The sequence below is a fragment of the Capsicum annuum genome, chromosome 2 (genome assembly GCF_002878395.1).
Source record: "Capsicum annuum cultivar UCD-10X-F1 chromosome 2, UCD10Xv1.1, whole genome shotgun sequence".
Taxonomy (NCBI): domain Eukaryota; kingdom Viridiplantae; phylum Streptophyta; class Magnoliopsida; order Solanales; family Solanaceae; genus Capsicum; species Capsicum annuum.
In genome coordinates, this window is record NC_061112.1 from 46,320,896 (window position 1) to 46,335,942 (window position 15,047).

The 15,047-nt window shown below is 39.9% G+C and overlaps 1 protein-coding gene across 6 annotated transcripts in view; it reads left to right on the plus strand.

Annotated features, from left to right (window-relative positions):
* The first annotated feature begins 1,011 nt into the window (after positions 1 to 1,011).
* LOC107857610 overlaps positions 1,012 to 15,047 on the plus strand; it is a 39,444-nt gene continuing 25,408 nt past the window's right edge. Inside the window, exons 1-2 of one of the 6 annotated variants that reach the window (XM_016702447.2) lie at positions 1,012 to 1,370; positions 1,797 to 1,840. In XM_016702447.2, the coding sequence (XP_016557933.1) occupies positions 1,199 to 1,370; positions 1,797 to 1,840 (216 nt within the window). In that variant the 5' untranslated portion in view covers positions 1,012 to 1,198. The remainder of the gene's footprint in view (positions 1,371 to 1,796; positions 1,841 to 15,047) is intronic. The other 5 variants (XM_047406205.1, XR_007051877.1, XM_016702446.2 and 2 more) reach the window with 5 other exon arrangements.

Below are 15,047 nucleotides of genomic sequence, written 5' to 3' on the forward strand. Positions count from 1 at the left end.
AATTGCCCCAGCAGGAATAGGCAAGGTGACACCTTGCTTATAGCAGTGGACTTACCTGGGCGACGCGAGCTTATCGCCCTGAGCTACTATTTTGGGCAACCAAACATGCCCTTACGCTATTTCAAAAATTCCAAAACTTACCCGAGATATACTATTGACTCCCCCCATCGCGAATCAACTAGAAAATCGACAAACGGAGGTCGGAAGGGTCATGAAATAATTCCTCGAATTTCGAAGGCTTAAAATGAGACTAAGTCTTAACACTTAGCCAAATTTTCTAAGTGTGAAACTTCTCTTAACATGCTTTAAAGAGCTTTAACAACTAGAAAAATTTACGAGGTTTTACATTTAGACATGCAATCGAATCAGGTTAGATGAACATCAATCATATTCTCCCAATAGGAAAACCGATTTATTCTCTAGTTTAACGTACACTCAATATTTATAGAAGTATTTCCTTAATAGAGTCCTACTATTATATATTTTAGGAAGTCTAGTAGAAAGGAAAATATCAATTAATTCTCCTACCGTATATTTTAGGAGTTTTATATATTTTAGGAAGTCTAGTTAATATAATAAAATATAAGTAAATAATAAATTACCAAAATAGTGAAAAACAATTTTGTCTAAAGAAGAGTAAAAAGTTCCAATCACTTTTCTAAGCGTTTTCACACTTTTAATAAATTATAGATATAGATATAGATATAGATTATAGATTTTATATATATATATATATATATATATATATAGATTATTATCTTCATTTTAATTTATTTATCTTATTTTTTATTATTTATGTATTTAAAAATTATATTAAAGTTATTACAAATTACAATAATTAACAATTTAAGTTATTTGAAGGATATAAATTTTTTTTATTGATTTTCAAAATTCTATGAGCCACAAAAATTGTCACAAACACAAAGTAGTACTTTGACGGGCTCGTGTCTAATAGGAAAATAAAAAAATAAAAAAATTGTGTCTAATAGGAAAAAAAGGACCCGTTAGAGTCGTGTTGAGGTTTCTTAGGGATATCCAATTAAAAAAAAATAGACTGTGTGTTGAGCACGCTTTCCTTGAGACCGATTTCAAAGGCGGTCTTCATATCTGTTTGTTTTTTATATCCCATCAACTCTTCAGCAACATACTTCACTACTACTAGAGAAGAAAAGCGTGGGGTATTGTGTATTGGTGAAGCATGGCTGCTGCAACGGCACCGACTAGCTTTCATATCCGCCGGAGCTTCAACTATAACGCCAACCTCCAAAACTCCTTTCCAAAAGTGCGCTCAGTCAAAGCGCCTAGCATAATCACAGCTAATTCCTTGAGAGCTCCACGTCCTCAAAATGTCTCCGGAGAGTTCTTCGTCGGTACTCTTTCTTTTTCTTCATTTTTATCCAAAGTACTACTACTTTATTTGCACTCACCCCTCAACTCTATATATAGTATATGCCTATTTCTCTTTCCGATATTCCTCTCGCTTTCACAGAGTACACCTGTGAAGCATGCCAGACGAGAATGATCTGCCCCTCCCTTATGTTTCTAGCTAGCTAGGAGAGGGGCCAACTCTTTCTCAAATGCGTGTAGCTATTTTGAACCATATATTAGTCACTACTGTGTAATAATTCATGAATATGTGATTTTGAAGTCCAAATTGAGGGATAAAATCATGATACTTACTTGTCCTTTACCAATACAAACGAGATGACTCAAGATGTACTTATATAGGGACTGTGATATAATGACGTGATGTTGTTATTTGATTTAATAATTAAGCAGCTATATTTACTTTGCAGATCATACATGCATAGACTGTGATACCTGTCGATGGATGGCTCCGGTAACTATCAATACTTCATATACCACTAGAATAGCATCATTTCACACTCCGGTTCCCACTTTTCTTTTAAGTTATATGTTATTAACCATGATACTTGTGAACAATTGAGCCCCTTTCATATGACTTGAATTGACGATAATAACCATGCGAATTACTACTCAAAATTGAGAATGAATTTGATTCTTGGCGGTTAATAACAAGGTAAAACCTCTGTATGGTGAGTAACTGGAGTTGCCCATATCTTTTGTTTTATCATTTTGTCTACTCTTACTGGTGAAATGAGTTAGGGGTTTGTAAACAATGAAATTTTATTAAATTAAAATCCGCACGAAATTCAGATTATATTGAATTCAAAATATGTTAGTCTCAAATAAATATTATGGATTAATATGATTAGATTTAATTAAAGTCCTATTTTTATTGGGCTAGTCCATCGATTTGGGCTACAAGTGATGAGGCCACTTTGCTAAGCCCAAGATATTATCTTATTTTAGAGGCTCAAATAAGCGCCACGTGTTAAATGACGTGGCATGCCAAGTCAAGTAAAGGAGCCAATAGGATCATGCCACATGTCAAAATGATGCAGCAGGCGTAGTGAAATAAAAAACCCATAAAACGATTGTTGTAATATTTTTCTTGTCCCGATTATTTATTTTTTTGGTCTCGAAATTTTATTGCCCACAAATTCTGGAACGTTGAATGGGACGATCTTTACCTCTATTTCAATTTTTTCAAGTTCAAAGTTTAAGAACAACGAAATGACTTCCAAGAAGGTCAATTCTCAATCAATTGCTTCCAAGGCTACTGATTCTAAATTCTCTGCTGAAGTAGAGAACATCCTAGGCGTTACTTTAGGAAGCTTTGGAGCTGTCACGAGGAGCAAGGCGAATAAGCTAGGACAATAAATATATCAAGTGTCGTTCGCGCCAACTCCAATTTTTGGATCTTCAACCCCCAAAGGAGGAAGATTCCATGCAAGTGCTTCAGAAGGAGGAAGCGATGTGGAAGAGTCACTAAAGAAGACTCTAGCTTCACTTGAGCACTCTGGTTTCAAATACTCTGGCGCAAAGAACGATGGTTGTTCAACCAACGCGTCGTCACCATTTACATTGCGTAAGCTGAGCACTTCAAAAATCAACTTACGCGACAATCCGTGCTACTCTCCAATATCGCCGGTAATTATGCAAGCAATGGTGACCGATGCCTCAATTGTGGAGGAGCAGCTTGCAAATCTGACGAGGGTAATTGAAGGTCTAACCAACATGTGCAAAATCAAGACACTCGGATTGATAAGTTGGTGGATATGATGGATGGCTTGATAGAGGGAGTCTATCCATGCACCTGGAAAAGCTCCAGAAGTTCACGAGACAGAACTTGCTGGAAAACAAGCACCACCGGTTAAGGAGGTACAAGTTTCTTCTTGGGGAATGATCCTGATTGATCAGTGGAAAGAGTTTATTGGAGGGACCTTAAAGACAAGGTGATGTCACCAAGTCTTCCCTGATATATGCCAAGCCCTACACTGCAAGGATTGATAGCCTCAAGCAGGCTATCAACCCCCTAAATTTCAACAATTTGATGGCAAAGGGAACCCAAAACAACATGTCGCACATATTGTTGAGGCATGTAATAATGCTGGAACTTACGGTGACTATCTTGTCAAACAATTTGTTCGTTCCCTAAAAGGAAATGCCTTTGATTGGTAAACGGACCTTGAGCGTAACTCCATCGATAGTTGGGAACAATTGGAGCCTGAGTTCTTGAATCGCTTTTATAGCACAAGGCGTACAGTGAGCATGGTAGAGCTCACAAGTACTCGGTAAAGAAAGGGCGAGCTAGTCATTGACTTCATCAATCGATGGAAAAATGCGAGCCTAAACTACAAAGATAGTCTCCGCGAAACTTCTACAATAGAGATGTGCATCCAAGGAATGCACTGGGATGTCTTCTATATCTTGCAAGGCATTAAGCCAAAATTCTTTGAAGAGTTAGCTATGCGTGCTCACGAAATGGAGTTAGCGTGTCTTCTGTTGGAAAAGGAATAACGCCTATTCACGACTCTTGAAGGGGAAAAGATAAACAGAAACCCAAAAGGTGGGGCAAGTTTGCCCTCAAAAATGACAATAAAGAATCCATAAATGTCGACGTCTCCTGTGAAGGTCACCACGAAGGTGAGCACGAAGCAAAGCATGAAGACGACTTCTCGAGCACGTCCAAATCAAAAGTTAACTTTAAAGGAGATGCAAGAAAAAGAATACTCCTTTCTTGATTCAGATGTGGCCGAGATTTTTAATGAACTTCTTGAGCATAAGCTCATTGAACTACTAGAGATGAAGCGGGCTGACGAAGCTGGAAGGATCAATGACCCGAATTATTGCAAGTATCATGGGCTTATGGGTCACCCTTCACCCTCTGGAAGTGTGTTTTGTCTTAAGGACAAAGTCATACAATTAACAAATGAGAAAAGATCTTCGATGATGAGATGACCAGTTTTCATCAAATCTCTTGTCACTTTTGTCTCGCTCGATCTGGTCCAAATATGTGTCGAAGAGCATAATGAGAAACTATTAGAGCATGACAAGTCTTCAGTTGACGAAGGTGATGATGAAGGTTGGACTCTGGTGATTAGGCGCAGACGCAAGAAGACGAGTCTGTGAAAGGAGTCGTCTGAGCAGCTAATTAGAAGGAGAATGGTGAAGAAACCAAGGAAACAGAAGCTAGTTGAGCTTCCGAAGTAGACGAGGGTAATGGAGCTTCTCCACCAAAACCCACGACGTCCAGTGACTTTGGAAGAATTCTTACTGTTGGTTTCGTGCAAAGACTGCTCAAGTCAATCTTGAGACATCTTGTTTTAATACTGCCAAAGAGGGGGTAAAAAGGTGAAAATCTACCCATAGAAGTTCCTTCATCTTCTGAAAAGCTTGCTGAAACACTTGGCTAAGAGGCATATGTATATGATACAAAAATCACATTTACAAATATCGATCTTCTGATTGGTGGAACCCTACATAATCATCCTTTGTACATGGTGGGTCAAGTTCTAGGAAAGAAGATAAACAAAATACTAATAGATGAGAGATCTAGAGTTAACATCCTGTCTATTCGTACAATTGAGGGAACTTGGCATCGCTACTGACGAACTTGCCTAAAGCCTTTTGATGATCCAAGGCTTCAACTCAGGGGTCAGAGAGCCATGGGATCAGTCAAATTGGGGATTCATATGGATGATTTTCGATCAAATGCATTGATGCATATGATCGGTGCCAAGACTTCATACAACATATTGCTTGGTAGGCCTTAGGTACACAAGAACAAAATTATCTCGTCCTTTTACTATCAATGCTTGAAGTACGTCCAAGGCGGAGTGGAAAGAAAGATAGTTGCCGATGATAAACCATTCACCGAAGCTGAGACACACTTTGTCGATGCGAAATTCTACTTAAAGAATTATGTTGTGAATGAGAATAGGGTTGATGATGTCACCAAGACCAAGTGTGATGATCTTGAAGCTAAGAAGGTCGTGGTGATTGTCTAAAAATCTGCGACCAAGAAGCGTCTCTCCACTTCGAATAAAGAAAGCGTCTCATCTTCGAAAAAGAAGGCAACTCCCGTTCTCCGCTACATACCAAATGTAAAGAAAGAAAAGGATCATTCATTCGATGCCCAAGATAATGTGCTAGGAGGGCCAACTCTACCTATCAAGCAGATTGACGCAATAAATCCATCTTCAAGGATACTGGGAGAATTTGTGGCTCAAAATCCGCCACAAGAGAGAACACTCCCTACGAAGCATACAAAAAAGGGCTTCGATCCAAATGCATACATGCTATTTGTAAAGGTTGGATATAATCCTAATGAGCCATCAGGATTGGGCACACTTTCATTGGAAGGTACAACCAAGCAGACACGTGAAGACTTAGGGTACACGTAGCCACCTCCAATTTGCATCTCCATAAGAAGGGCAGTTAGTAACTTCGTAACTATAGAGGAGTCTACTGCGTCCAACAAAAGGCCTTCTGTCCTTGATCGATTGGGAGAACCAACTATAAGAACTTCTGCTTTTGAGAGGTTGGGACCACTAAATACCAAGAAAAGTAACGAGCGTCGGAAAGGTCGCCAAACTACGACAATGCACTCTTTACCCAAGATTACAAAATTTGATTCCTTCTAGAATGAGGCAACAGACGAAGCTGGTGGTTTCATGCAATAAAGTGTTAAAAGCAAAGGCTCATACGGTGGTTTATACCAAGCGTGAGGAAAAAAAAGAACAGCCCAGTGCACTAAAGCTACCATTATGCGCGGTGTTCGGGGAAGGGGCCCACCAAAAGGGTGTATTGTATGCAGCCTTACCTTGCATTTCTGCTAGAGGCTATTTCCAAGGCTTGAACCCGTGACCTCCTGGTCACATGGCAACAACTTTACTAGTTATTTCAAGGCTCCCCTTCACTAATAAGCATGAGGAAGATGAAGAAAGTGTCGGCTCCTCATATCCTGTTACAACCCAAAATGAGAATGATGTCTCATCTCAAATGAAGGTTGATGAAAAATGGAATATTCTTTCTGGTGTTGTCACAACACCACATATCTATCAACGACAACGATCTTCAAAAGGAGGAAGATGCTGGAGATGCTCCGTCGCAACTTGAAGGAGTAAAGGCAACTTGAAGGAGTAAAGGCCACAATAGATCCCTTGAAGGAAGTTAATCTTGGAACCGATGAAGACCCAAGACCAACTTACCCAAGTGCTTTCCTAGAAATGGAGGAGGAAATCGCTTATGTAGACATACTAAAAAAATATATAGATGTCTTCGCTTAGAGTTATAAGGAAATGCTTGGCTTACACTCGAAAGTAGCAGTCCATTAGTTGGCGGTCAAGAATGGTGCTCGTCCTATTAAGCAAGTCCAAAGACGCTTTAGGCCAAAGTTGGTTCCATTGATCTAAAATGAGGTTAACAAACTCATTGAGGCTAGCTTTATTCATGAAGTCAAATACCCTACGTGGATTTCAAGTATTGTTCGGGTACGGAAGAAGAATGGTCAAATTCGAGTTTGCGTAGACTTACAGGATCCCAACAACGCCTGCCCTAAAGTTGATTTTCCAATCCCGATACTAGAGTTGATTGATGCCACCACTGGTTATGAGGTAATGTCCTTCATGGATAGTTCATCCGGCTACAACCAAATCCTCACGGCACCAAAGGATGAAAAGCTCATTGCATTTCGTACGTCCAAAGGTATTTATTGCTATAAGGTGATGCCTTTTGGTTTTAAGAACGCTAGTGCCACTTATCAAAGGGCTATGCAAAACATCTTTGATGGCCTACTCCATAAAAATGTTGAATGCTATGTGGATGACTTAGTGGTGAAGTCAAGAAAGAGAGATGATCACTTATGACTTAAGAATAATATTTGAGTTGCTTCGAAGATACCAACTTAGGATGAATCCATTGAAATGTGCCTTTGGAGTTACTTTTGAGAAGTTCCTTGACTTCATTGTAAGACACCAAGGAATTGAAATTGATCAGGCCAATTTCGATGCGATTTTGAAGATGTCCGAGCCTCGAAACATTCACGAGTTAACAACCTTCAAGGAAGGCTAGCGTATTTAAGGAGGTTTATCTCGAACCTGGCCGAAAAATATCAACTATTTAACTGTCCTTTCGAATGGGATCAAGCTTGTGGTAAGGCGTTCGAAAATATCAAATTATACTGGATTAAACCTCCAGTTCTTGCGGCACCTATACCTGAAAAACCGTTGATACTCTATATTGTAGCACAAGAAAGGTTAGTTGGAGCACTATTGGCACAAGAAAATAGTGAAGGCAAAGAAAACTCTCTTTACTATCCGAGTAGGATGATGACACCAAATGAGCTAAATTATTCTCCAATAGAAAAGTTTGGTTTGCCGTTGGCCTTCTCAATCCAAAAGATGAAGCACCACTTTCAAGCTCATGTCGTTCGTCTTGTGTCTAGGGTGAATCCCATCAAGTTCATAATGTCGAAATGTAGTGATACTGCTATTAAAGAAGGAGATCTTGTCAAGCGTACTGGATGTGTTGTGGATGTTCCTGCGGGAAAGGCTATGCTACGGCGTGTGGTCAATGGTTTGGGAGTACCTATTGATGGAAGGGGGCTCTAAGCGATCACGAGCGAAGACGTGTGGGAGTGAAAGCCCCTGTGATTATTAAACGTAAATCAGTGCACGAGCCTATGCATTCCCCTATTCATAATAAATAAAAAGAGAAAAAGAAAAGCCACTCCATTTCCTTAGTGACCGACTTGCAAGATGGTACCTTCAGTTCCAACAGTTTGAGATCGTATATGTTCCCAAAAGGCTGTAAAGGGACAAGCATTGACAGACTTCTTAGCAGACCACTCGATACCTGATGATTGGGAACTGATCGATGAACTCCCTGATGAAGATGCAATGGTTATTGAAGACAGACCCTCGTGGAAGATGTACTTTGATCGTGTCGCACGTCGAGATGGTGTTGGTGCTGGCGTAGTGTTTGTTACTCCATAAGGGGATGTCATCCCATACTCTTTTACCTTGACAAATTGTTGCTGAATATCAAGCGTTAATACTCAACCTTGAGATGGCAGTTGACATGAAACAACTACAATTTCAAGTCTTTGGCGACTCTCAATTGGTAATCAAGTAGCTATTGGGAAGCTATGAAGTCAGAAGGCCTGAGTTACGCCTATATCATAATTAACTAAATCTTGCAGACTAGCCTCTATGACCTGCTTTTTTTTCTTCTGTACGTCACTTGAAGCATTTGCTATTGCCAGGGAGACGTCAGAACACTTGGAAAACTCTTCCTCAGCAGCTGTAACTTTGGATTCCATCATTTCATCTTCTTGCTCGGCAGCATCTCGGCAAGTTTTTAACTTCTTCACCTTCTTTCTCGCCTTCTCAAGAGATTTGCAGGCGGCAGATACTTCTTCAAATTCCTCATCCCTTTCCTGCGATACAAGCTCAAGATGTTCTTTGGCTTTCAAATATAACTCTGGTTCTTTAATTGTTGTGGCTTTATCAACAAGCATGGATCGTGGTAATAGGAAGTTGCAAGCTCGAAGAAAGACCCCAACAGATCCTGTTAAGGGGAAATATCTGCACCCATTCCACTCATGTCGTTAAGTATGACTTCAACATCATCTTGGATAGAAGAAACGCGATCCGTTGTAAGGCCTGTGAGTTTGGTGCGGATACTAGCCCAAGCCTTCATGATAAATTCTTTTTTAAGCTCCGAGACTTCTTCTTTCGATAGAAAATAGACATGGTTACCGCTGGGCGCCGGGGAAAGTTTGATTCGACATTTGTTTTGACTTTACCGCAAGGATTAGAAGTGACCTCTTTGGATGACACAAGTATTTCTCTTGAGTCTGGACCTACTATTGACTCATTACTATCTTGTGGCTTACTTTGGTGAGGATCTTCCAAAACTTGGACATTGGTTGGTTGCACACACAAAGAAAAACATCATATGAGTAGTATATAAAGGCGATTCATATACTATGAAACAGTAGAGAGTTAAGTAGTTACCTTTTCAGTGACTGGCTGAGTCTTTGATGAACTATTATCACTAGCAAGAATCTCCACATGGGAGTTAGAATCACTTAGCTTGTCGAAAGATGGTTTCACCTTCTTCCAACAACAGTCTCCATCACTACTATCGCTCTCGTCTTGGGATGGTTGTTTATTGAAAGCCTGTTGAGTCGGGGCAGGCGACTCCTTTTTTTGAGCTTGTAGGTAGAGGTCCCTTGACTTTGTATGTAATAACTACCTTAGATTTCAAAACAGGAGGCTTAATCATAGTTGGGACCTCCTTACAATGTTCTCGAGGAGCGTCGATAATAGGACCTACGAGTTAGCTTCAAGAAAGTTCCCATGAACTTTGTCTTATCAAGATATATACGCAGGGGATGAATATCTTTGCACATTGGATGCGGCTTTAGGAAAAGTTGCTTTCGACATAGAGCTATGCTATACACAAATTCGATGAAATCTAAGGCCTTTATCTAGTGAAGCACTGCGAATATCATCTTCCAAGATTCCTGGAAGGCCTTGATAAAACCCAAACTGACTAAACCGGTGTGGACTGTATGACTTAATTATGAATGAACCTCCATATCTAAAAGGGAGGAAGTTAAAACGGAGGCTCATGAAGTAACTTTGTCTCTGACTCTTCATCGTTATCATTGTCCACAAAATAACAAAGAGTGGACTTGCTTGGCATGGTGGAAGTCCAAATAATACTGTCTCCTTGATGGATATGCTTTCTGACAAGCTCTCCATCAAAATACCTTGCCCTACCTTCGCCAGAATATGTCGTTATCAATGGAATAGAGGGTCCATTAGAAAGTAGAAAGTGTGTCTTAAAATAGTAAGCAAGCCAACCGTACACATAATGGATAGGAAAGGATACTTTGAGCTGCTTGATCTGCGAAGATTTATACTCTCTGTTTAGACCATTATACATGCTTGATAAGACTGGAACTGCAAGACTTAAAGTTTGCTTATCTGCCATCATAGCTGCAACTCTAAAAGTTCCCGGGCGAATGAAATCTCCTTCCTTAGAGGGAAATACGAAGGTGCACAACCAACATGATAAAAGCGCTGCCAAATATGTATCAGTCCTATGTTCATACTTCACTCCAAGTTTAGAAAATGTGGCGTCATCCGCACTTGACCACTTCGTTGCTTTCGGAGTAGTCCCAGTTGGGTTATGTGTTCACTTCAAGCGAGCAGATTTTTTCTCCTTCCTCATTGGAGCTGACTCGTATCTTAATATCCTTTTGCACAAGCACTTTATCCTTTTGCCTAGAGGAACTCTCGGATTAGAAGCCTCTCCTTCTTGAAGATGTTGGAAGGCTATAAACAAGAATTCACAAGAACGAGGGATAAATGTCTCATTCTTTTCATTAACACCGGTAAGCTCTTTTGCTTCGAGCACTACTTCTTCATAAGGAAGACCTCCTATGGGCAGACCTCCAATTTTGTACAAGTCCCAAATATGGATAGCTCTCCAACTGAAGAAAGCAGTGTGTTGGTAGTTGGACATCAACCTCAAAGAATGCCTCTAATATGTTCGAGTTTAAATCATAGGTAAATAGTGAAGCATAAATAGCATCATATATTTTCGCTCCCTTCAAGGTTTGTGCACTTCAGGCCAATATGTCCTCAACCCATTCCCAGTATCCTTGAGTGTGACGATATTCACCAGTTATCTCCGTGGTACCTCCCTAACATATATCTCCTTTGAGTACTCGACGTCCTAAGCAAGGAAGAGTGCTCGCAATATTTAATTGACTTTGGTTGGGAGTCCGAAGAAACTATGCTTTAATAGATCGATTAGCACCAATGTCATGTTCTGAAGTCCATCTGACATATGGAGAGAATTGTGCAAGGGTGGCCACGGATCTGCATACATGGCTACTATTGGAGTATCAGTTAATAACCTTGTTAAAATCGTACAATCATCGACCTCAATTAGGAGATACTTGTTTTTAAAGGATGAAGATGTGTAATCTCTAAAGCGAACCATCTCTGCAAGCTGCATAAACTAAAGAATCTTGGTCAAGCCAAAAGTTAAGATTCACAAAAATACCGGCAGCAATGCCAAATGATAGAAAGGTCCTCCATGTTTTGGCTATTGGTGAAATATAGTCATGTATCTTGAAGCAAAATTGGTCGGGTCTTAAGTTTACCGAGGCGAAGTTAAACTCTCGCACCCTAAGCCGACTGTTGCATAGCCACCATCTTGAAGAAAAATTGGTCGGGTCTTAAGGTGACGGAGGTGAAGTTAAACTCTCGCACCCTAAGCTGACTGCTGCATAGCCACAATCTTGAAGAAAAATTGGTCGGGTCTTAAGGTGACGGAGGTGAAGTTAGACTCTCGCACCCTGAGCCGATTGTTGCATAGCCACTATCTTGAAGCAAAACTGGTCGGGTCTTAAGGTGACGGAGGCGAAGTTAAACTCTCGCACCGTAAGCCGATTGTTGCATATTGCCATTTGTTTCAACCCTACAAATAAAAGGGAAAGAGAACAAAAGAAAAATAAATAGATTAAGGAAAAACAACTCACCAATAATACTCCGACCACGATGCAACGAACAACCAAACGATATTAATTCAAATTGCAATAGATGAATTGTGAACAAACAACATCATGGTTGGTATTTTATAGAGGTAGTACGGTGGTGGCAGTATCACAAACCAACTAAAAGTGGAAAATAAAAGAAAAGTGGCGGCGCATGATACCTAATACTGTGAGCGGTCTAAACTTCGACCCTTATTTCTTTCTTCATATTGTAAAGGGGAGCAAAGCCCCTTTTTTGCTCCCTTTATTGATAGAAAAAGGGCACTGCCGAAATGAATTTCTAGATTCGCAGATTTATCGATATCAAGTTCGTAAAAAGAACCAAATTCTTGTTGGCGATTATTTATGATAAAAAAAATAAAAAAAATTTAATTCGAAAAACTCCTTTGTCTTATTTATACTCTTCTTCAAAATCTACATTCTATGTGGTACAAGGGATTCCCAGCATGGGTAAATTGGGAAAGGATATAATGAGGATTTGTTGAGGCAGTGGTTATTTCCAAATGGCAATTCCAGTGACAAACAATATATATATATATATATACATTTTTTAAACAATAAAGTTTTATTAAGTTATAATCCATACGAAATTCAGATTATATTGAATTCAAAATATATTAGTCCCAAATAAGTATTATGGATTAATATGATTGGATTTAATCGAAGTTCAATTGGTGTTGGGCTAGTCCATTGATTTGGACTACAAATGAAGAACCCACTTTGCTAAACCCAAGATATTATCATATTCTAGAGGCCTAAATAAGCGCCACGTGTTAAATGACGTGGCATGTCAAGTCAAGTGAAGGAGCCAATAGGACCATGCCACATGTCAAAATGATTGCGGCCTAGTGAAATCAAAAGCTCATAAAAGGTGCCATGTCACTTGATCTGGTTGGTCAAAAGAAGTCCATCTTTACCGTGATTTTTCCTTCCCTACGATTATAAATAGGGGTCTCATAATTCAGAAAAAAGAACCAACTCTAACAAGAAGCAAGAGAAATCTCGTGGATCAAACGCCGCAATTTCTCTACAAAGCTTAAGCATTCAAATCCAATTCATCAAGATTCAAGATTCAGACAGCAAGATTCAAGAACAAGCCCAAAAACCCTTGAATTCAAGCACAAATCAGGATCAAATTCATCAAATCAAGTTCAAATTCAAGATCAAGCTCGAAGTCCTTGAATTTATATTTGAAAAGGCGAAATCAAAGGATTCATAGAGATTGTAACACTCATATATTGAAATCAATAAAACGATTGTTGCAATATTTTTTGTCCCGACTTTTTATTTTGGTCTCGAAATTTTATTGTCCAACAGGGTTGTCGACCTTTTGTTAAAACAATGCTAGGTGAGGGGAAGGATTTTTGCAGTTGGATATTTTGTTCAGGTTTATCTTGAGCCAGGGGTCTATCAGAAACAACCTCTCTACTTCTTCGGAGGTAGTGGTATGGACTGCGTACATTTTACCCTCCTCGGACCCCACTTTGTGGGAATACACTGGGTTTGTTGTTGTTGTTGTCGTTGTTGTTGATATTTTGTTCAGGTAGAAGAAAGCTTTCAGATCAGCTGTAATGCTTAAATATACTTGAAGAAGAATCTACAAGAAGGAACATAGAAGCACAATAGAATGATCGACACAAAATTTCGAAACTCTTACAAGAATTTAGGTGGTTGATGAAAAGGAAGATGTAGGTAATTATCCAGTGATTTGTTTATTGAAGTGACGAGATTAAAGAAAAACCCAAAAATTTTTAGTTGCACCAATACATGGAATAAAAGTGACTCATTAGTGTTTAAGGAGAGGGACAACAACACTGAAGTTCTTTCATCTCATGCTCGTCTGAAGTTGCTGCAAGTCTATTCTATAAGAATGTGGTGTAACACTTTGGTTTGCCAAGTGCATCGTGAGTGATCGAGATGCGCGGTTCACATGTTGGTTTTGGAGGACTTTGCTCAGCATAATGGGGACTGACTTGAAGTTTTCCACAACAAATCATCCTCAAACTGATGGCCAAACTGAAAGAATTAATCACTTGCTAAAAGAATACTTGAGGCATTTCGTGACAGCAAGTCAATGTAACTGGGCAGATTTGTATGATACGGCATAGTTTTGCTATAATCTACATAGATCGTCGGCACCAGAGAAGAGTCCATTCGAACTTGTCTTAGGCATGCAGCCTATGACTCCACTTGAGGTAGTGACGCTGAAAAGTCATGGCATTTGCCCTGCTTCTTACAGGTATGCAAAAGACAAGCATGACATGCTTGTTGAGGCACAAGACAACTTGAGGAAGGTACAGAAACACATGAAGTATGCTGATCACCATAGACTTGCGGTGGAGTTCAACATGGGAGACAAAGTGCTTCTGAAGCTCACTCCACAAATCTGGAAACAGATTGTGAGCAAAAGAAGGCATAGGGGATTACTTCCAAGATATGATGACCCGTTTGAAGTTGCTGATAAGAATGGGGAAGTTGCTTATAAGTTGAATTTGCTGGAAAGATTGAAGATTCATCCCACTTTCCATGTCAGTTTTTTGAAGAAGTATCATGAAGATGCTGAAGACCCGGGTAGGAACAAGTCTAAGAGGGCTCTTCCCTTAATTCCGAATTAGTATAAACCAAAGATCGTGAAGATACTTGACCATCCGGTTGTGGGAAACAACAAGAGGAATACAAAGAATTTTTGATACAATGGAAAGACAAGAGTGAAGAAGATGCGATTTGGGAGAAGGCTCAAAACTTATGGCAATTCGACAAGTAGATTGATGACTACCTCAAAACAACCTCGACGAGGGCATCGAGTTCATATGGTGGGGGGTGCATTGTTAGACCCCCAGCTAAGGCATGATGACCGGCAAGCCATGTCAAGGTGCACATTGTCCCTGACATGGGCTAAGAAAAGCAATGTAATGCTGTGTTGGCTATGAGATAGCATGTAACTAGTGATGACCAAGGGGCTGGAGTGTCGGCAAGGTAGTCTTGGGAATAACTGGAATGACACAGGCGAGGGCAGTGGCATGTCATAGACGATGGCATTGGCATGACATGGTCTAGGCAGTGGCGTGGTCTAGGCAATAGCATGGCCCAGATGATGGCATGG